This window comes from Neolamprologus multifasciatus, chromosome 6 (genome assembly GCF_963576455.1).
Source record: "Neolamprologus multifasciatus chromosome 6, fNeoMul1.2, whole genome shotgun sequence".
In the NCBI taxonomy this organism is placed as follows: domain Eukaryota; kingdom Metazoa; phylum Chordata; class Actinopteri; order Cichliformes; family Cichlidae; genus Neolamprologus; species Neolamprologus multifasciatus.
This window is the reverse complement of record NC_140444.1, coordinates 25,169,858-25,193,778: the sequence shown is the minus strand read 5'-3', so window position 1 is coordinate 25,193,778 and position 23,921 is coordinate 25,169,858. Positions and strand designations below refer to the sequence as shown.

At 40.4% G+C, this 23,921-nt stretch overlaps 1 protein-coding gene across 3 annotated transcripts in view; it reads left to right on the top strand.

Moving 5' to 3' along the window:
* The first annotated feature begins 1,449 nt into the window (after positions 1 to 1,449).
* Positions 1,450 to 23,921, top strand: part of LOC146517097 (uncharacterized) — a 29,626-nt gene continuing 7,154 nt past the window's right edge. The window contains exons 1-9 of one of the 3 annotated variants that reach the window (XM_085163447.1): positions 1,450 to 1,687; positions 2,462 to 2,719; positions 2,866 to 3,015; positions 3,602 to 3,643; positions 4,514 to 4,593; positions 4,882 to 4,969; positions 5,078 to 5,188; positions 10,448 to 10,694; positions 13,577 to 19,041. In XM_085163447.1, coding sequence (XP_085019573.1) covers positions 1,660 to 1,687; positions 2,462 to 2,719; positions 2,866 to 3,015; positions 3,602 to 3,643; positions 4,514 to 4,593; positions 4,882 to 4,969; positions 5,078 to 5,188; positions 10,448 to 10,694; position 13,577 — 1,005 coding nt within the window. In that variant the 5' untranslated portion in view covers positions 1,450 to 1,659 and the 3' untranslated portion in view covers positions 13,578 to 19,041. Of the gene's footprint in view, positions 1,688 to 2,461; positions 2,720 to 2,865; positions 3,016 to 3,601; positions 3,644 to 4,513; positions 4,594 to 4,881; positions 4,970 to 5,077; positions 5,189 to 10,447; positions 10,695 to 13,576; positions 19,042 to 23,921 lie in introns of those variants that run through there. The other 2 variants (XM_085163445.1, XM_085163446.1) reach the window with 2 other exon arrangements.

The following is a 23,921-nucleotide window of genomic DNA, read 5'->3' as shown; positions in this document are numbered from 1 at the left end:
TTTCTCCCTCGGGCTCAGCCTCCACAGATGTTTCATTCAGGCCCCATGGCAGGGCCACTCTAAAAAGTGCTCTAGTCCGACACAATTCAGCCCCTTTGTGCGCTGAAGGAGAGAAGCTCAGCCCACTGTTTACTGCTCATCCACCCCCCCCTCCTCTAACCCCCGTCCTCATGTTAGCAGGCGGAACAATTGGGGAGGGCCTTGCCCAGAGCTGGGGCGGTGTGGCAGGTCAACAGAATGGGCTGTGAATCCTGTGCCTCTGAATCCTCTGGGTGGGTGGTCCAGCTCTCTCCCCTCTCCGTGTCTCTCACACACACATGCCCTCTCCTCTCCTCTCCTCCTCTCCTCTCCGCGATTAGCTCATCCACTAGGCCGGGCCTGATGTTGTTGCCTGGGCTCTGTGATGTGGCGATAGGTGGCCCAGAGAGGAAGCCAGACATGGGTTTTTCTGCAGGATTAGTGGGTCCAGAAGAGACCCGGTCGACGGGAGGGGGAGGGGGCGCAGCGGCCCACGTGGAGCCTGCCAGTGACTGGGTGGCAGTTAACGCTAATCCTGCTGCTGATTACCGCTGGCATGGGGGGAAATAAACAGTAATAAATGAACCCACAAGGCTGAGCACATATACGCCTTCGCAACACAAGGCAAGTCAGGCTCACGCACTTGCACAATAGCGCACACATTCAGAAGCAACCAAAAACATGGTAGCATTAGAGAAAGAAAAGATTGCTTTCGGTGATGGTATGGGTTGTCATCTAGTTGTTTGACGAATGGCAACAAATACAACTTCCTGGAGCTCGTGGAGATCCAAATGTTAAGTTTTAAGTCACCAACAGTCCAAAAACCTCGAAGACATGAACATAGGACAATGTTAAAGTGCAAAATCAATCTTTCATCTCTCTTAATCAGCAAATAACCCAATCTTCCACTCTCACTATAATCAAAAACATCACTGTCAGACCACTGGACTCTGCTATTACCACAAACATGCCTTTACCCCCTTGACAAACTGCAGGAAAAACCTAACTTTTTTTTTTGATTCATGCATTTTGTATGCCCTTTTACTACATAATTAAGCTTCCATCAGTAAGAAAAGATGCACCTTTTTCCTGCATTATCCCCTTAGTCACAGTGACATCTAGTGAGCATAAGCCAGAAGTGACAATAATGAACAATTGGTGAAAAGGCTTATATTTAGAAACACACAGTTTCCCCAGAATAACACATACAGGTGTTAACTGCTTGGAGAAAATACACCGAAACATAAGTTCACAGGTCTAAAGAGGTGAATCTGAAGTGAGATGTTCGCTCACAGTCGGCAACAGGTGTCACTCTGCTGTGTTGTTCACAGCTTTAGGTTTATGGGGAACAAACAGAGTTTTGTGGCAGCAGGTCTGCAAAGAGAGTCGCCTCTGAAGCAACAGAGCAACAACATTTCTTCTCGTTTACGGCGTTTGAGCAACACCGCTATCTCAAGTAATGTGGTCAGAGTTTTGGTTGATCCTCTTTTTTCTGTACAGGCATGCAATGCTCTGAAGCATTAAGAAAGAACCGCTGCATATGAAAGCAGAACCTTTAGACAGGAGGCATATAAATACGGATATTTTATATTTATCTCTGTTTGGCTTTTCCAGCTGCTGCTGCCATCCAACAGACTTACAATGCCATCAAGTTTCTTCTTTATGCTGGGTAAGACTGTTTTTATATATATATATATATATATATATATATATATATATATATATATATATATATATATATACACACACACACACACACATATATGTGTGTGTGTGTGTGTGTGTGTGTGTGTGAATGAGAATGGGGTGTGTCCCTCAATAGAAATTCTTCCATCTGGGTTCAGATCGTAATTTTTACAATGTGAATTTAATAAAATCACATAATCTGACAGAACATTGTTTTTGCAGATTAAATGTGAGCGTGTTGTACGTTGCACTTAAACCACTGTGTGCATAAAAAGGTTCTCAGGCACGCTGCCTTAACACACAGGAAGATTCAGTTCAATAAGGCTGCGAGTGTTTTATATAACGGGAACTAGGTCTTATATCCTGCTGTAGTGCTTTTGTGCACGATTTCACATATGGCTGTAGAAATGTGTAGAAATGAAAGTTTTTGTAACATCTGGGGAGAAATTTCCCGAGTTGTTAAAGCATTGTATTAAAGTTATTTTTCTTGCTATATATATGTCGTATTCTTTTGAGATTATGAGCTGAAAGTGGACGTTTTATAGGTGTGTATTGTACTACCTGTGAGTTTCATACTGTGTTAAATGATAAGGCACTCTGAAACAGTGGGTCTAATGCGTGTTGGGTAAAAGGAACTGGGGAAAGACAAAAGGAAATGCATAGAAAGGCCAAAAAAGGTATGCTGAAACTGAATTTAATGATAAGGTTTGATATATTGTTTTGACCGATTAGAACATTATATTTATTTTTTGTGTAGGTTTGTTTGTGGGGACCGCCATAGCAAAAAAGGACGGGACAGATCTTAACACCTCCATCACCAACACCACCACCTTCATCACCAACACCACCACCTTCATCACCAACACCACCACCTTCAGCACCACCACCACCACCTTCATCACCAACACCAGCACAATGAGCACGACCATCGATTATGATCGAACTACCATCAAGACAAGCAACTCAAGTACTGAAATGAACGTCAGCACTGAATCTTCAACAGATAAGCCTTCTGGTGAGAGCTATTATCCCACTCCTTTTACAATAAAGCCTATACTGTAAAGCAGTTCTTTCAGAGATTTTAACCCTTGTAAATGGTCCAAACTTCACAGTTTCTGCTTTTTCTTAACATAAAAAAATGTTTTGATTGTTTTGTTGTAGGAAACAGCGCAATAAGTGTTGCTACTACAGGTAGAGCAAAGCCCAGCAGTCAGACTGTCACTGAAACTAAAAGGACCACAAAGCCTCAAACCACACCTGCACCGGGTGGTTCTGTGACATCTCAAACCACAAAAGGCACATTCCCAAAGAGTAAGCTGGGACTGATTTCTTACATTACCAAAATCAGCATGATTATTCATAACTCTCTGCATGCCAACAACTGTGTTGAGTGTAATAAACCCTTCATCTGCAGATCAAACAGATGAAACAGTTGTTGCAACAATCCAATTGAAAAGGTTCGCACGATTTTGCAGTTCTCCTCATTTCGACAGGATTAGCTCACAGCCTCGTCATGCAACCGTTTTTAGTGGAAAACCTCAGATAAACCCTGGCGTGCTCGCATCGAGGCACCTTTTGCAGCTAAACATCCAGATATTTTCTGCAGGAATAAAACAAGAGTGATGGAGGCAAACATAAGGTCCAGAGGCCAGAATTGGCCTAGCAAAGACTCGAATTTGGTCCACTGGACATCTTTGTGGCCCTTGATCTTAAATGAGTTTCCCTGAGCTAGAGGAAAGAGTTGCTTGAAATTGCTTAAAACAAAAGTGCAAATGAATATGTATATCCTTAATGTCAGCTGTGGGTGTTTTTCGATTGGATTATGGATAGACTAACGTTTTATGACAACTCGTTGGCAGGTTTTTTATTTCATACAAGCGTCTTGTATATCTCACAGGTTCCACGTCCAGTCCAAAGACAGCTGGCTCTGACAAAACTGGTGAGTTAAACATATGTCAGCATGTCTGTGCCTCACAGAGGTTAGAACTTTTCTGTCAGATCTAGTGTGTAAATCTACAGTCACATGCCACTTCATTAAGTCCACCTGTTCGTCTGCTCGTCGATGCAAATATCTGCTCAGCCAATCACATGACAGCAACTCAATGCATTTAGGCATGTGCATGAACAAGAGATCGTCAGAATGGGAAGAAAGTTTTATATAAGTGACTTTAAATGTCACGTGATTGTTGGGGCAGGACTGAGTATTTGGGACAACTGATGATCTGGTGGGATTTTCCCACAGAAAATATCTAGTGAGCGGCAGTACTCTGGGAGAAATGTCTTGTTGATGCCATATGCCAGAGGATAATAGATTGACTGCAGGGAAAAGCAACTCAAACTATCAGTTTGTACTCGACACAAGGTGTGCAGAAATGCGTCTCTGAATGCACAACACATTAAACCTTGAAGCAGAAGGGCAACGGCAGCGGGAGGCCCCATCAGGTGCCACTCCTGTTGTATAAGAACAGGAAAGTGAAGTTACAGTTTGCAACAAAACTCTAAAACTGAATTTGAAAAATGCTACCTGATCTGTGGCGTTCTGGTGGTAGGGTCAGCAATATGCTGTAAAAGCATGGATCCGTCCTGCTTTGTATAAATGTCAGAATGGACCAGAAACTTCTGAGGAATGTTCTCAGCACCCTGTTGAATCTACACCTCGGAGAATCAAGGCATCACTGATTGCATAGTGTAACTAATGAAGTGTCCTGTGAGTGTAGGTCTTTACTTGGAGGTCTGTGGGTCACAGTGCATAGCCACCGTGTTGGCAGATGTCCTTCACTCTAAACATGAATTGTATTTCCTTCTTCAGGTATCATCATTCTAGTCATTCTCATCCTCGTGGCTGTGGCATTTTTACTTGCCTGTTACGTGACACAGAAAAGAAGAAGAGTAAGTAAAGAAGCTCTACATTCAATACCCAACAAAGAATGGTTTGACTGGGTTTCATACTGTTTGCTAAACATGTAGCTACAGACAGCGATTTATTCATAAAGACTGGGAGTGTGCGGGAAACTGATATCCTTGTTTGGTCCAAAGATTTTTTCAAAATGTGTGGTATCATGGTCATATAACTGCAGCTTTTGTTGCTCAGTTTAAGCCAGGGATCAGTGTTGCATGTAAAGAAAAACATTTAAATAAAGGCGCTAATGCGTTCCCCCGTGTTCTGGATCTCCTCAGCGCTACTCGGTTGATTTGTCCTCCAGACAAGATGAAGTCAACATCCCTCTCAGCACCGTGGAGACTGCTGATACCGCACCTCAAAATGGTCAGTTATTGGCTGGAGACAGTGTATCGCCTTAAATATAACATTGTTCTGTTTTTTGAACCAGGTTCCTCCATCTGAATAAATAAATATTTTTCCTGTCTTTTTCAGGTCTGAAAACCTTCGAAAGTACAGAAACTACTGCGAAAGAGCCAGAAGAACTGGAGGCAAAGCCAGGAGGCGCAGATGAAGTTAATCCCGAAGCACAGGAGGAGCAGAAAGGTAAGAACAAACCTGTCTGGATCTTTTTCACAATATTTGACTTGTCACAATAGGAAACCCAGATTTTACTCATAACTTCAACAACCGTTTTCTGATATTGTACCAATAATTCACTTTGAATTTTTCACACCAGCGCCTTTCCTGCTATAATGTGTTAAAGAAAATGGTTTCCGCGTGTGTGAAACTCAGATAAACAGCATGTGTTTGGTGGATTAAAAATGGTGTGAGTGTATAACGGTGTTTGCCACTTCCTCTTTCTTAAGATGTGTTAAGAGAACAAAAAGGAAGTCCTGTTCGTGACACCGTTCCTCACACGTTACCGTAGCAACATCCACAGATGCTGTAAATATTGAAATAGTGAAATCTTTATGTGTACATGACTCAGACGTTGACTTAACGGTTAACACGAAACTTAAAATATGAAATGAAGTCCGTTTGTTTAGAGGGAAAATCTGATGCAATACACACCAGTCTGACTCACACAGTTCTCCAGTATTTTGAAATGTGTGTGTGCACAGCTAACAAAGTTTTCTCGTTTAAAAAAAGCTCCCACAACAGATGCCCTGCAGTACTTAAGCCCACCACTTGATGGAAATGAGAGCTAAGTTAAGAAACAAGGAGTATGGTAGTTTCCCATTACAGCAGTTGATACCCAAGTAGATGCAAGATCTAATAAATAAATAAATCCTGAGGTTGTGGAAAGCTGTATCCCTAAGCCTTTGTGCAGGGAATCATGGAGATGAGCTTTTGCTCTTCTGTGACTTTTATATACAACATTGTTCCCTTTTTGTCATGCACTTGCTCATTAAAAGGCTGTTGCTTTAATATTTTCGTTTCCTTGTAAATGAATAAAGATTGTCCGATCCTAGTATTCTCCTCGTGTGACATTGTGGCGTGTCTCTCTGCCTTCCCCAACAATGTCTTGTCCCAGTTGTTGTGAAAAGGGTCTGCTTTTTGTTTGTTTCCCCCCTCTCGTGTGACAGTAAAAATGAAATTTTGCCATCTGCGTTTGATACTAATGTTGTCTAATCTCCGTGACAAGAATCTGTAGCACCTACTAGAAATGTACACTCACTTGCAGACATTTGGGGAACTGCTATTGTTGGTTTTGTGGGCAAAAGAGGTGTCTGTGTCAAGACAGCAAGTTAGTTTCATTGTTTGTTTCATTTTTTTTTATATCTACTATTTTAGGGCTTGAAAAAAATCATTTTAAATTTGAAGAAGGAAAAGTTGATTTGGGGGGTCAATAGTTGAATTCGGTGTGAGAGGAAACAAGCATATACGTCCTTTTCAGGCTTTGGAAATTGAAGCCTGCTAAACACATGTCATTTCCATATAGGTAGTTTATGACATAGTACTGTGTAAAAAAATCTTGTGCCCGTCGTTGCTTCTTCTGTATTTTACTAGAAACAGGTGCAGCAATTTAATGAAAAATCCACAATCATAAATGGAAATACAGCATATGAGGCAAAAAAAAAGACCTCTTGAAAGCAGATTTTAAACAAATGAGGTGAAGCTCAAGATCAGCCTATTTTCTTGCATGTCAGATAGAGTGGTGTATAATCTTGTGCAGAGCGGTGCACAGAAACAGATCTAACACAGACCCTGAGTAGCAGAAAATTATGACTGCGCCTCACAATGACAGGCATCTTAAAGCCACACATTGAGATAAGCACATTGTTGTGACTTTTGCAAACTGCGTGTTGTGCAAAAGGGGTATGGGCTGACGTTTTTAGGAGACTTTTCACTTGTCTTGTCTTGCTGACCACTGAGAGAGCTTTGCACTCCCAGCAATATTGCATACTGATTCAAATGTTGCATTTGTTACAGTTTATTTTGGTTGGGTTTAATATTTTTCTTCAGGATCAAAATTGCTGTACAGCTATTTTATATAGAAAGATTTAACTAATGACACAAAAGCTGACTCTTATCACCCATTATAATATTTTATCAGGACCGAGTACTCCTCTGTCCAGTGAGTTGGCAGCATTATTTGTCATTTGTATTTGGACCGATCACAAATACTTCTCTTTTTTCTCTGTACAGTGGCCATTTTTAAACAGAAAACTGTGTTTTAACCGTGGATACATCTCAAATATACAGATCAAATAACGCTCACACAGAAAGCCAGAAATAAGCAATAGTTACTCATGTGTTGTCGGTGTGTTTAAGCATCAAATGAAAGCAGGCAAGATTTACTCACAATTGACAGCAAAGGAAAGCAGCTGTCCTGGCTCTCTCTGAAATGAACCAATCAAAGGTCAGTTTGATGGCAAGTTACTCTGCACAGCCCTTGACCTGAAAGGCAGCATGTAAAAAAACTGCCATCAGTCTAGAAACGCACAATAATTTGCTCAAATGTGGGTATAATAGCTTGGTATATCTACAGGAAGTGTTTGAGGTGCTTTTTTCAGCCATCCCACTGAAAAATCGAACACATGTGCTTCTGTTTTTCAGCATTTAGAATCATATGTGTTTCCTTTTTTTAATGTAAATATATAAATAGTGATTGTACTGTACTGTGAGTAAGTCAATACTGTGCTTGAATGGAAACACAAATCCAAGCTGCTGTTAACCGGCTGCTTTTGCTGCACTCAAAGAAATATTTATGCCCAAAATCCTACGTAAATGTCACATTTACTACGTAAATGTAACAGAACTACAATGCCAAATGGAATCTGGTCAAATGAAACCTAGTTGACAGCTAGGTTTCACATTTCGCTGTGTTATTACATCTTCCAACAAACCGATGCATTCTCATAAACTTATAATAAATCTATTAAAAATACATAGCAGTGGGTTTGTGGTTTGTGAAGCAGCCCCACCATATTTGAATTCAGCGGCCAGGAATGACTCCTCGCTTCTGACTAATGGCATTTTATATTTGCGGCTAAAAACCGGTCAAGATATTAATTATAATAACTATGGTTTATCATTAACGGCGGGGTCTTTTGATCTTTTTCCTCCTCACCTAAAATCTCATCTACTGAACTGAAGTCAGGGCTCTAACACAAATGCTAATTAATTACAGATATTATTGCACGTACTTATTCTCAGTAGATTAGACATGTAATCCTACTGTTTCCAGACAGCTGACAAGTTTGCTATATAAAAACACCAACTGGCTATAGGCTAACATTATGTCAGTTAATATTAGGCTTGAGTGTCCTAAAAATCTCACCTTTCCTCTGATAAACAGTTTGATTACATACTCACGTCATATGAAATTTTATTTAATTAGTGGTGGAGTCCAGCAATTTTAGACCCACTTCAAAGGTTTCACTAATGCTGGCAAACAGCAGGTAACACAAGCTAACAACAGCTAAAAGAGGCTAACAGTAGCTAAAACAGTAGCACTTACCAACAGCTCAGAATATCCCCAGCAACAATTCAACTCAGTATGGCTGTCATGGTCAAAAGTGAGCTTCTCTGATTCACATTGCACTCCTTTCACATAGTTTTAGAGTCCTTTTCCAGAGTGAATAAAGTTTCTCACCCAACATTGACAGCTGAGGTAAACAGTAGACCGACAGACTTCCACAAGTAGGAAAAAACTGAGTTATAAAATTGTTTGTTTTGTTTTTATCTGAGAACTCTGGTAATGAGTGGCTCTGATTAAGAAACAGTATACTGTACATGTGCAGCTTTTTCAATTACAAGGTACTCCTCACTTTATACTATATTTTACTCTTAAGGCAAAGGCTTATGGTGAGCTGTATGTGGGGCTGAACAGAAATGAGAAAAAGGCTTGTAAAGATCGTCTAGGCAGAGCTCAAACTGGAAAGGATGTGCAGCAGATTAGGGTGGTTAAGGATAGACATTGAACTCTTATAAAAAGGGAAGAGAGTATGTTGAGAAAGAGTACTTTGAGGAGCTGATAATTAAGGGAAATGAGAGAAAAAGGACGACGGATGGAGGACAGTGAATCAGGAAGTGCAGAGGACTTGCAGAGGAGTGGAAGAGGCAGCTGGTCCAGATGGAGGGTATGAAGATACGTTTAACCAGGATGTTTAACACAGTTCTGGAGGGAGAGATCATGCCTGAGGAATGGAGAATGGATGTGCAGAGCTGCGTCACTACAGAAGATAAAACTGAATCAATCAATCAATCAATCAAAGCTTTATTCGCCACATGCAGGTTGCCCTGCAGTGAAATGGGACCCCCCCTCCCCGACCTTACACACATAACACAGACATTACATGGGGATACATGGGGAAAAAAATTAAAGACTTCCCCTAAAGTTCCCCTCACCCGATTAACCACCAATAAGTTAAGTTCGGGTATTGAGCACCACAACACATCCGAATCTTTTTCTTGATAGTGGTCCAAATATTTACACCATCTTCCCAGTTCACACATGCATACAAAATCATACCATGAAGCTAGTTGTTGAAGCTAGGGTTAAGAAGAGAGGTGATGATCAGTGAGCAGCAGTATGGTTTTATGTCAAGAACGAGCTCTACAGATGTGATGTTTGCTTTGAGAGTGGTGATGAAGAAGTACTGAGAACGTTAGACCTGTTGTTTGCAAATAGATGTGTTGCCCCCTGGTGGCAGTTGAAAAAAAAAAAGCAAAGAGTTGCGCATTGGCTTCATGTTTAAAACCCAAACGAGATAGTAGTTAGAGGCTGATTAATGCCAGGAATCCACCTGTGAAGAATAGTTTAGCAAAGGCTCGAATAACGACTGACCAGCCAGCTTAGTCATTCCACAATTACGTTTTGAACAACAGCCATCTTCCGCTTTCCTTAATCTCTCCTTTCCCTCTCCCTAAGACTGGGTCAGATAATAATGGGGCCGCCCTACTTTCCCACAGCCTCCAACAGCTGCATGGCTCTGGCTCATTAGGAAGTGATCACTAATCAGCTGCCTCATTACCAACATGGTGGCCCCCTCAAATGCTTTTGCCCAAGAAATATCATGCCTGAGGACAAACTACTTCAGGCTGTTTAAGTGGAAATGCTGTGATTATGGGGCACCTAAATAATTCAAACAGCGGTTCTGTAATGTCATCTAGATTTAAAGGAAAAAAATGAAGAAATGTTTCAAGAATTTCACACAATTAACTTATTGCAAAAGTTTAACACACTGTCGAAAAGGTATGACACAAATACAGGGGCATTCCAGTATTTTCAAACTCAGTCCGTGTGTTTATTCTACTTATCCACATTGTTTCAATTTCCATTTATTTTAATCACTGTTTTTTATCTTGAGAACCACAAAAAACAGCTGTGCTTTCTGCTTTTGTTGTCCTTTACAGCTGAGACTGATAAATCTGTTGCTGATCCCAGCACTGAGTCTGCAACTCCAGCTCCTGCTCCCGCTCCAGACAGCTCTGAGGACAAGCCCAAAGCGGATGTAGCTGAGCCACCTGCACCTGTGGAGTCCACTGTGGAAGTCAAAACTGATGATGAGGCCGCTGTCTCCAACAAGACTTCAGTGGAGTCCCTGAAGGAGACAAATGAGAACAACAGCAACAACGCTGGCTTCATTCAGACGAGAAGTTGGTATTTAGATCATTTGTTCCCTCTAAACATTTATCACAGGTCCTTCACCTTCGGAAATCCTAAAATACAGTTTACGGAAACGCCCGTATAGTACACTGAGTATAATGCAGGCCTTCAAACACTCAGGACTCATGGATTTGTCTTAACAAATCCCAAACTCGCTTGCGAACTCACTGTTCTGCTATATGGGGTAAACGTTCAGCTCTTCCGCGTTCAAATCCGAGTTACAACAAAATGCAACATTTCAACACACTGCCATCTGACAGAGCAACAACAAAAGCAGAACTTTCGTGCATATTGTGAATTCCTTCCTCTATTTACCCTGAAAATCTAGATTACTGTGCAACATTGGAAGGTAGATTAAGACTTTTTCTTTCAGCCTGACATGTGTACACAGTTCTTAGTCAGTGTAATTGTGTAAAGGATCTTCTCTAAAATGAGTGTGAAAGAATGCCCCTTCTAGTGGTTGGATAGTGTAAGTAATAGGGAATAACAGCATGTGTAGGTGTGATCTTTGCGATCAGCTGAACTCGAATCAAACTGATCTTCGAAAAATCCACCTCCTCTTTTTGTGATAAATTTATTTAAGCAAAATCACTTAAAGAGTCCTGTGACAGACTAGAGGTGTGTCCAGGGTGTACCCCACTTCTTACTCTGTGGCATCTGGGATAGGCTCCCCCACTGTCAAAGTAAACCAGGAAACACGGGACAAGCACAGCGACCGAGAACTAACCAGGAGACACGGCTGAGAGGGAAGACAGATGACTAAACATAGAAAGAACAAACCCTACACTAGAGATGTGACACACTAAACATGGAAGGCAAAGAGACAAAACCTAAGAACCAGAAATCCCAATCCCAAAAACAGACATGACACTGACTGAGGAGACAGGGGACGTGGAACATGGAGCATAGGAGGCGCACAGAAGCAGAAACCAAGAGAAAATCATAATTAATGAAATCAATGACTATAAATAACACAAAACACTCTGTCAACAACCATGACACCATCCAAATTTGGCTTAAGTCCACCATGGTCTTCAGTGTCAACTTAATTATTAATTTATTGGTTGAAAAATGACAAAAAGTCGTGTGTATAGTCAAGTTAAATTACTGGAAAAAGATTCAAAATATCAAGAATGATTGATCGGTAAAGAGATAATAATGCTGTATAGAGCTATTTAAAACTATGTTTTTACTGCCATTGTTTGTATTGGCACCATATGGGCATACAGGCAATGATATGGATATGTGGATTTTTAATATCACGTTACTTCGGACCTCTAATCTGTTCTTCAAGGTCAAATAAGGTCAAACTTTCACAAAATGTCTTTAAACAGTTAAGAAATGACGCTGGCATACCCAGAAGAAAAAATGTTTAGATTTTATTTAGATAATATCTCTTAAATTTGTGTTTTAAAGTGACGCGTTGCTGTTTTTTTCCCCCAAAATTGTTATTTTTGTTATATCTTGTGGACATCAGGTCTTGTTTGATCACATAATGGCTTAGTGGGGCAGAGAAATATTTTGTACATAACTGTGGAAGTGGACTCTAACCTCCAACCCATCACTGTCAGGTGATGGATTGTCAGTTTAAGTATTTTTCAGTTTAAATACTGCAGCATTGTCCTGGTTTCATGTTTCATAAAAAGAAAAAATCAACCCAGTTTCAGTACGGTATTAATGCTACTTTCAGTTCAGTGATGAGCACCACCCCCTTGTTTGTGAGCTCTGACTTTATTTTTCTAAAACCTGGTTGCCTGTTTTCTGTTCAATGTAATGAGAGGACGTCCTTTGTGGTGAAACTGAATTGACAAAGACAGAAAACCTACAGTTCAATGCACTTTTAGCATAGATATTAATAAATTCATAAATCCACAGGATAAAAGAAGAAATCAAACTCTAAGCTGGTGTGTATTTCCCCTCAAAACTTCAGAGCCCTACATTAAACAGTTCTTATTATTACAGACAGTAGGTGCCAGCTTAGACTCCTCAAAAGCTAATATGTCGACTGAGCACTCACCTTCCTGCTCTGATGTCTGGCCCTCCTCCGCCTTCTTCTCTGACAGACTGACTCCCCGTCCACAGTTCTGAGTAAAATCCTTTCTACCTCATCCTGCCCTCTGCTTCCTCATGGTTAAAGGACACTGAATTAAAGTTTCACTTTGGATGGGGTAAAATTACTGTGCATTTCTGAACTCTTACTAAAGTAAGATCCTCAAATTGAAGAAATTTGAGTCTAAGCAATAGAAGTATCACTTAACCTTCCTTGTGGCCATAAAATATGGAAGCCCAGGATGTCATATAGGTTGCATAAAAGGTGCTTGGTGTAGCGGTCTCAGTCTCATATCCCCCGCCAGAGGACAAAAATTAATAGCGGGGTCTTACGAGGACATGGGGATTCTAAAGATCACATCTGCCTTACTTTTAAGCTGATCCCCAAATTTGTTACACCTTTAAAGAGAGTGTTGCCAGCCAGTTAGGCATATACCGTATTATTATGTTACATATTAAGCTCACGTTCTTCATGTCCACTTATTTACTTAATCAATATCTACTCCTCTTCTACATAATGTTTGTGTAATCAAAGTAAACATCTGTTACGTCGCTCTTATCTGATTTTTGCTGCACTGCAAACTTCTTAAAGCGCATTTAAACAGAAAGGCGAAAACAAAATGAATATGTACTAAATACAATGTTATTCCCTTAAAAGTAAATGCTCCCCAAAGAGTGAGTTGCCGCTGCAGAGGTGTGCGCTTCTTGTTTTATCCTTGATTTGACTTCTCCTTTAGTTTTGACCGTCAAGCAAGTGGTTTTTGACATGATACTGTGCATCCACAACGCACCCACAGCTACACCCTGTTTCTGTTTCTTTTGAATAGATTTGATCTTCTGGGAAGTTCCTCTCGACTGTCCGGTGGGAGATATTATGGCAGCCTGGTAACCGTGCCGTTCCTCAGAAACTTGGTAAGACTACATAACACTACAAGACAAATGCTGTGCTGCAGCTGCTCCACCGCTCAGCCAGCTTAGGTGTTAATAAAAGGACAACTCCCGCCACCAGCTGAAAGTCAACCACATACGACCAGCGGGCGTGCAGTGTTACAGCTTCCTGTCCTGAAGTAACTTATTAAAAATAGAAATACCATAACCATAAAATCTAAATTTGTTTAATGTCCAAGTCCTGAAATTGTAAATCATCTTGACAGCCTGACATCCAGCGGTTTATAAATACTCATGATGGGAAACTGCAACCAAAACCGAGCATGAGTGAAACATGAAGTAGTATTACATACACGAGTTAGTTAAGTTAATTGTTGGATCAAAGTCAGTTTTGCAAGCTGCTGACTGGATCGCCATCATTTCCACAATTAGGCAATAACAGAGAGACACACCCAAGCCAAACACTTCTATCAAAATGCGTTTCTGCAAACTTTGAGTCATGCTTGACATCACTCCTTTATTCATCTGACGTCTCCCGCCCGTCTTTCGCTGATGGATGGCATCCTTCTCTCACACGAGTAGTAACACGGATCCTCTCGGTCTAATCATCACATGCTTTGGATGTAAGGCTCACATCTGCACCTGCAGTCCACCCTCTCTTCCTATCAGCTCAAAAACGCTCCGGGCTGCAGCCAGAGGCCTAAGGAATTCACACTGCTCTTAACAGCTGATGATAAGCTCACATCTGAGAGGCTAACTGCTCGGGAGCTCGGCGTTTTCAGTCACGGATCATTTCCGCTCTCACAGAAACAGCAGCTTCAGAAATGCCGGGAATGTCCATTTCTGCAAAGGCAATCGCTTCTAGTTCTGTCTCTGATACTTGCTCACATGTTTAGTGGGTCTTTAAGATAAGAAAAATGAAGGCAATCAGCATGACTGTGAAATCAGCTATGCATTTACACAATATTACAGTTAACTCTTTGATCATTGGCATCCAAACCTCTGTTTCAAAACGTGCTTATTGTGCTCTCCGTAGGAAAAGTGCAGGTTTTCCCATTATCAATGATGAATGGGACTGAGACTGCTTTCATTTTGCTAACAGCAGCTGTAATTTTTCTACAGTGTCACGTCAAAGTACATTCTGTGACAAATCTTTTCTTCAGTAGTTGGCAGGCAGCTCTGTTTGTGGATTTAGACTCTGTGGTGGCAATTAGTTTTCCTTTTCCTGTAACTGAAGTTCATTTTTTATATGCCTGGCTATTTTGGACCAATGAAATGCTGCTCTAATTATATTGCCGAAGGCAGGAGTGGGCAATTCATTTTCCTAAGGAGTCACATGAGAAACTGGGACTGTTGCGGAAAGCTGCGTAATAACAATAATAATGTCAATAACAATATTAATAGAAAAATGACATAAAACATATAACTAGACACATACTAATACTGAATTCAGTTCAGCGGTGCGGCCCTCCACAACAGTCCCAGTTTCATATGTGTGAAAATTTACATACAAGCTCTCTAACTCTGCATAATACACCAAGCATATAAATGCAATCAGTTTGATGCCGTGTGTGTTCATTAGTCTGAGAAGCTTAGCTGGATGTGGTCTATTGTTCTGAAATCAGCATTATTTTAGGCTTCAGAGTGAGTAATGAGCATGTTTAACAAAGCACTTACTAAAGCGCTTACGGAGCCTAAAACTCACAGAACCACTTTAGCGTGTGCCATCCATAGCACCTTACTTTATTTAAAGTGCAATGGAACAATGTAGCTGTCTCTAGAAATATGTCAATTCTGCATAACAGGAAAGCCAAATATGACTATGTTTTATAGACAAAGTTTGCTTTTATAAGTTACCCTGAAATGATTCATTTACAATAAGCATGGCATACAACATATAAACATTGTTTTCAATCTTAGTCATGTCATCAAGTAATTATTATTCTTTTTAATTCATGGTCCAAACGGATGGCATAGATCAAACAGCTAGCATGTGTTTGTGCAGAGGTGCCAAAGACTGCAGGTCATGGAATGGTCAGTCTTAGACACATGTTAAAATACCCACATGTACAGTAGAAGTGTACATGAAAATCATTTTTTAAAAAAACCTTTGGTTACTAATTTTCCCTCTTCTTACTCACCTGTTAAAACTGCCTAATCTGCACACGAGTGACAGGTCGATGTTGCCAGCTGCTTGCGAGGCTTGATCTTTAATTCTCTAAGTTCTGAAGTTTGGAGGATTTTTATGCAGTTATGTGCCAAATAATATCACTTGCTGTGTTTTTAGTATTACTAGCAGTCTATATAGTTAGGCACAAAGGTGGCAGACATCAAAAGTTTCTCATCCAGAATGCTCTGTTTTATTTTGTTTTTTCATAAATCCAAAAAGTACTCAGCTCTAACCCAGCACGTTTTAAAGGTGTACTTGAAGAGAGATGAAGGGCTTCTAAGAAAGCAACTACATTTTTATACCTAGCAAGTTGAGAGTGAGACACGATGCCTCAGATGCCAAAAGACACCCTGTGTGAATCTCTTAGCTGGCCTGGGAATGAGAACAGGCAGTCTGGAGAACCATCAGAAAAAAGAAAAGTGAAGACTGCACAGATCCCCACCTGGTTTGGGAAGTGATGAGCAAGGTGAAGTTTAAAGGCTGGAGGGAAAGATAATGGACATGAGCTGGCAGGTCATAAACTAAACCAGCATAATTAGACCTGAGACTTTGCTGTGTTATTTTCCAGTCAGAGCAAAGCTTTCATGTCTGATGGTTAATGTTGGTGGAAACTGCCGGTACCGCCTGGGAAGAATATTTCACGGTGAGGAAGAGACAGAAGTGAAAGAAGGATAGACTCAGATTTTACTCTTTGAGACAAGCAAAGCTAGTAGTTAGCAGGAAGCAGCAGAGGCACTTACTGGAAAGGTGGTGGTTTAGAAACAGGTCATAAGAGATGAAGAGAGATGAAGATCTGTGGCTGAAGATGGTGGTTTGCCATTCCTGAGCTTTTGTGTGTGGAACACAAAGTAACACAAACAGTACAGAAGAAAATAAAATATTAATACAACCTTTTTTCTGTTTTTTTAGAAGCTGTCTCTATTTTCTTACAATTTTCTTGGCAGACATAAACATAAATTTGTGGCGGGCTGGATGACAATAGCGCAGTGCTGAACACAGGGTCTTTATCTCAGTAATAACAGTGAAGGAAAGCTTCCTGCTCGTGAGGTTTGATGTGGTTCAATCTGGCAGGTTGGCCGTTACACCTGGGAAGCTTTGCAGAAGGGAGGGACTGCTGGAAAACACCGACAAGCCCTTCACGCTGCGAGAAGAAACAGCTGGCGGAGGCTGGATCAGCCCCTTTTTCCCCACACGTTGTGCTGCTAAGCACCAAGTTTTTGCTAAAACTTTTCAACTGCAAAGTCACAAGACAGCAATTACACCTGTGTTATTTGACCTGCGTTTGCAGAATGATCCTGTGCATGCAGCTTTGAGAGAATGGTGGAGTGAACGGCTTTACTGCAATGATTTATTATGAGATGAGAGAAGTTTCAGGAGCATTGAGTTTATGCGATTTAAGAAGACATGTTTAAAGTATCTTGTCGTAAAATACATTCATCGTCTAAATGTCTGTAAGGGTTGATCGTATCTGCATAACATAATGGATTAAAATAGCAGTAAATGGTGACAATGAGCATTAGTGGATGGATGGATGGATCACAGAGCAGGGGATTTTCTTTTTGTTTAATTATAGTCTTGCTAAATCATAAGTAAATGGTCATCTATATCAAAGTCTCTCAGTATCGCCAAAATATTCTTGAATTAATTACTATATCAGATTTACATTACTGTGCAAAAGTTTTGAATCACTCCTCATTTCTTTATATTTTCCTCGGAAAATGGGAAATAGTCACAGTGAGTTATTGGAACGTGTGTAAAAATGGATGGAAATACAGTATTTTAAGGCAAAAACAGAGTTTGTACAATTGTAGCAATTTTTATTCTTTGACACAGCCTGAACTCTCTCAGGTGATCTTTCTTCTAATTTCTTTAAGTTGTCTTCAGGAATTGTTCTCCAGGCTTCTTGAAGGACATTCAAAGCTCTTCTTTGGATGTTGGCTGATTTTTGTTCTGTTCTCTGTCAAGATGATCCCACACTGCTTAAATCATGTTGAGGTGCCGGGTCTGGGAAGGACAATCCAGACTGTGTGCTTTTCCATCCAGGTATGCTTTTACTGCATTGGCAGTGTTTGGGATCATTGTCTTGCTGAAAAATAAAGCCACTGCCAGTCAGATGCTTTCAACATGGTATTACATGGTGGATTAAAATCTGATGGCACATTTCTTTGTTCATATTTCCACAAATTTTGACAAGATCCCCAACACCACTGGTTCAAATACAGCCCCAAACAATGAGCCAGCATCGTGTTTTACAGATGACTGTAGATACTCACTGTTGTACCTCTCTCCTGAGCTCATCCTTACTTACTGAACCCAAAACTTCACATTTGGATTCATCACTCCATCAGATCAGTTGCCACTGATTTTTAATCTTGTGGGGAGGCTTTTTGGCACAACTCAGCTTTTTCTCCCAGTTCCTCTTCCTCAAGAATGGCTTCCTGACAGCTACCCATCCACTGGGACCATTTGTGACGAGGCTTTAATTAACAGTAAATGGATCAACTGAATGACAGCTGTGTCTCTCAGGTCCTGTGTCAGGTCTTTGCTCGATTTTTTCTTATCTCATAAGTTTGTTAGTTTTGGTCCATGATTTACTAGAATCGCCATTTCTCCTGGAGTATTGCTCAGAATTGAATCAAACTTCCAAACAATGCTCACCAACTCACAGTTTTATTTTCAGATCGTCTTCATAAAATGATAGTTTGCAAGTTAGCGCTTCCAATTTAGAAACAATCTGTAGAATGTGCTTCTAAAGTTAGGAATTGAACTCGTGTTTTTAGGGACATTAAAGGAAATGAGACCGTGCTTTAGTTGAATTCTTTACCTTGACCTGTGGCAGAGGTCAAGGTCAACAAATCATTGACCTACCATTCCAGGCATACAAGTGACTGACTCTTCCTGATGAAATGTAAAGAGGATAAATCTGTCAGTAGTGTTTGGCCTTTGACCTTTGGAGATGACATTTTCTGTAACACCTTTCAAATCTCTTAGAAAAATGTGCTCTAAACCAAACTAAGTGATGGGACATGTTTTTGTTTAGTGTGATTGTTTGGAGTGAGCCTCTTTTGAGGTCATAATTTGATTTGGTAAGAAGGCTCAAACACTCGCAGCCGAGGCAATCCAGACTTTTTCAACCTGAAATCAGGGAAAAACTTTAAAGCATGACGTTGCAACACTTACAGCAGATTAACACCATGTGCTGTGTTTTTATATGTAGAACTTTCTAAATTTACTTCATCATCGATCTTTAACAAAACCGCAGAGTTTACCCTCTTTCTTTGGCTGCTTGACTTTAGATGTTCTGGGTTTAAATCCTTCACAAAGGTCATAGGTCACATAGTCCTTATTACAGGGTACACAGTGACTGCAGAAGGATAATGTGGCCTCAGTGTCAGAATGAACTGGCTCACATTCTTTGCCTGTCGCTGAGCAAGTCTCTGCAGAACTGTGTTCGCAGCAGCCATTGCGATGAGTCGTCCAACACACATTTAACAATTCGTCTAGTCACTCTACTCTAAGTGGAGCTGTATTTCTCCATCATACACCTATTTTTTACTAAATGATATTAAACTGGAATCCTGCTGAAGAATATACAAAAGCAACAATGAGAGTGAGTGCTCTGTTAAGGTCAGGGCAGCTGCAGACACTACAGCCAAGTAGCTGCTCCTGTTATACTTTTCCTTGGAGGAGGCATGCATAGCTGGTGGGAGTGCAGTCCACAGACAAACAGGCACACAGACGCCAATACAGAGCCTTGCATTGGCCCTTTGATGATGATATTAACATTGCACTGACCCAAGAGAACTTGTGCATACTCCCAGACATAGAAATTAAAAAATACTGGAAACGTCTCATTTGTACCTTTGGCTTCAATCTTTTTATTTTAAGAGTTGTCAAAGAATGCCTGACCTTGACCTTCGCTATTTAAACTTGAAGCATTTTACACAGTGTCACATTTTCTAGATTCTTCTTTTGTGCTTTGAAAGTGGAACCACAAACATTTAAAGGAACTAATTTAGGAGTTTATGTATGTACCATGCTGCATTTCACTCAAAGGGCAGGACAGTGGGGAAAGCACAGTGAAAACACTTTGTGGAGAAAGCAGAAATAATAGCTTAGAACTACTGTGAATTGAAGTATCCTTGGGCAAGATGCTGAACCCTGAGCTGCCTCCAATGCATTCATCAGAGTGGAAGTGAAAGTGTGTATAAGGTAAAAGCGCTGTATGAATGTGTGTGATTGAGTGAATGACACGAGTACTAGCCTGTCACTAAATGCGGTGTCACAGTGGGTCCGTTTTTTGCAGTCTGTATCTGTATTGCCTTTACTCTGCCTGGTTACTAGTTTTTTAGCAATTTGATCAATGGCAGCTGAACGTAGTTCATGAACTTGGCATGATTATTGATTCACAGACTTGTCCATGGGAGATTTTGTATATATGTAAAACATATGAGATCGTTAACTTGGATGTATATTAAAGAGTTTCGATTCATTTCACACTTCTTTTTATGCTGTATTCAGCTGCTGTACATTACAGCTCAGCCTGCATAGATAAACCCTGTATACTAGTCCCCTGGTATGACCATCCCTGCCCATGTCCTTTTCAATATTAAGGAATGATGAGGATACTATATCACATTGCTCAGCAGTCACTTCTTCAAGCATAGCTGTTATGAATCTTGAATGATGTAAGCATCTTTAGACACAATCAATAGTGTAACTGCTGGGAGGCGGGGACAGTCACACTCAGACATGATACAGTTCAAATTCAGCTAATCTGAAAGTGGCCATGCTAGCCTCTGTCTAAGGCTATAATTAGGTTAAGACCTATATGGTGACTGTTAGCATGTTCACAGTGCCGATGTTGACATACCAATGCTCCAAAGGTCACGTTTGCGATATTCATTATCTTAGTTTAGCTTGTTTCCATGGTAACATATACTAACTGATGCAGAAAACAAAGGTGAGGGCATGTATTAAGTTTTCCTGGCATTTACAAACTAAAGTGTTCTACAAATGTTAAACATGACTGATCAAAGTTATTATGGCTAATTTAGACTAGCTGGACTTTCAGGGATTCCAAACCTTGCATTAAATTTCTACAGGTGCAAAGAAGTAGAAGTAGAAACCAACACTGTCAGCCTGTCTTACTGAATGGAGGAAAAATAGTGTGTTATCTGGACCAAATCTGATATCTGCTGATCTGTGGACCAAGAAAATTTACTCTAAAACAATGAAGGCAAGAGATGCGACCGTTTTCATGTCCAAAACTTAATGTAGCTGACCTACGATTCCCCCAGAAAACCTACAACATAATGCTTCCTCTCTGGTTGTCCTCTCCAGGCTGGTTTTTAAACATTCCTCTTCGGGCTTAGAGCAGTTGGCAGGGCTGCTGTGATCAGTAGGACCTGCTGACAGATGGACATTCATCCACCTGCTGGTATCGCCTCCGGCATCAGCTTCACATTCCTCAGGCGGTGTCAAACTGTCAGAAACACACTGTGACTTTATTACATCTCTGTTTCTCATCAATAACACACGGTTTAAAGTGAACTTGGGTCACATGACAGATCCTAAAAAGTCGAAACTTTGTTTTCCTTTTATGTTGTGAAGTGAGTCAAGCTTTTAGTTCTTCTATATCAAAGCATTCAAATGGAAAAACTAGACTCTTTTAAAATCTATGCAGACCTGCAGACTATAATCTGCATATTACATTGACAGACACTAATGTTTAATTTATGTTGTTGTGGTTGTGTGCATTTGTGGAGGTATTTGCCTACAGAGAGCCTAAAAAAGGGTCTTTCAACTGCCACAAACATGCTCAGTCTGTAAAAAAACTTACTGCGTGTCGCTTGTGCATCTGTCAAATGCTGACATTTTGAGTGGGCCAGAACAGAAAAGGAAGCAAAGCTGAAAAGAAAACAAAACTCGAACACAGATTAAAAAAAATAAAAAAGACAGCATGAAAAGTATGTTATAATCAGTGTTGGGTAAGTTACTTTAAATTAGTAACTTAGTTACATTACTAGTTACTTCTATCAAAAGTAACTCAGTTACTTCAAGTTACTCGTTACTGTTGTGACAGTGATGTACACTGTTTTGATGGCATATATGTATCAATCTATCAATCGTTTGTTGTAAGACTCAGATAATTATTTTTTTAAAGCTAGACATTTTAAATGAGAATAAGAGAGAAAAGTATTTCTTTGTGCCCCCCTCTCCCTGTTAATGCCCTACCTGGCCCCTCTGGCAACACTTTGCTAGATCCACCCCTGCACAGTTACCAGCTGTCAGCTACACAGAAAAGGATCCTGGTGTTATTTGTCTCTCAGAAACAGAAACTTCCCTTCAACTCATTTATGTCACCTAAAAGGTAAACCTGTTTCTCCATCACCTGTTCAGCTCTGATGATTCAGTAAGGACATCTCCTGGTTTCATCTTCATGTTTCCCTCTCATCAGATAACCAAACCGATATCATGACCAGCAGCTTTTACAGCTGTGGCTCCAACAAACATCAACTGATAGTAGAAATTAATATTAAATAAATTCTAACAACAGCTGATCAAGCTTAAACGTGCTGCTGTTGTTTAGTGCGACATCCGGCGGTTTCCTCTTTCTGGCGCAAAGTGGGAGATAAACAAACTAGAGAGAAAAGCCAATCAGCTGATCACTGATCAGTTTTCATGATTGAAGTAGAAACAGGAGAGAGAGGGGAGAGAATGAGAGAAGAAGAGGCAGCTGTGCAGCAAAGACACAGAATAACTCCAGCTTTGTGTCTTTTTCATTGTAGCTGAAGTCCGGGACAAACTGTTCCTTTTCACCTGAATACGAAACGTGTGATATTTTCTCTGAATACGAGACGATTCTGTTTTTTACGGGACGGTTGGCAACTCTACTAATTAACCGTATGAACAAAATAAAGTTCAACATCAGTAACATCATAGCACCCACTCAGCTGTATAGAAACTCCGTCATGCTAGCTAGTACGCAGTACGGAAAAAGTCAGAATAACGAAAATAAACTCCACCTAAACTTGGTTTATATCTGACCCAGATAGACTGCAGGTCATAACTTCTTACCTGAAGTTCAGTTCACACTCGGACCGGCGGCCGCCTCGGGTCTCTCTTCCTCCTGCGTCCCCTTTCTCTCATCCACCTGCTGGCCTCCACCACTTGCTAATGTTACTGAATCTGTGGAAGCTCCGCGATAGCCACCACACGAAGTAACGAGTATCTAAATCCCAGTAACGACTAACGGCATAATAACTAGTTACTGTGCTCGTTACCACAATAATAACGTAGTTACTGTAACGCGTTACTTAATAACGCGTTAGTCTTCTTCATGACAGGCCACAAGCAAGAGTAGAGACCGGCTATAGTACAGACTTCTGACACTTGCCCCATCTAAGACAGACACTTTCTTTCAACAGGCTGCCAACACTTAACTACCACTGAACCATAATTTCACTATAATGGATGCACACCACAAACTTGATGTGTAGCAGCTACTAGCAGCACTAACCACAACACTAAAAAAACAAAACATTAACTTCTAGAGCTGAAAAAATGAAGCAAATGCAGTCGTATAGATCCTTAAATGACAACTTGAAACTCAAAAATGAACATGGTTACAGTCTGGTAAATAAATAAAAATGGTATCTTTGACTAATTTATAACTAGTGTTTTTATAGCTGAACTTAGGTCAAGTTTACGTTTGGTTTAGGTCACGGGAAGCTTTAAAGGTTAAGGTTGCACTTGCTTGTTTTTCTGCATGTACATGTGCTTTAGGCATGTTTTGTGCTAGCACCCCATCAAATTTCGCTGAATTACAGCTGCACCCTGCTAATCAAATTAGCTAAAACTGCTAGCCACTTAGCAAACTGTCCAGCTCTACTCTGTCATCCAAAATATGATCATATCTGGCATAAATTCCAAACTTCAAACCATTGATTCAAAAACCATGTTTGACGTCTGTCTTTTATAAGCATATATTTAAATAGTTGTGTAGATGCTAAAAATTTAAGCTACCTTATGGGAGCAGCTCACCAACTGAGATAAATTAGTGTTTCTTATCTTACCGCATCGTATTCCTGTACTGTAGTCATTGAATGTGT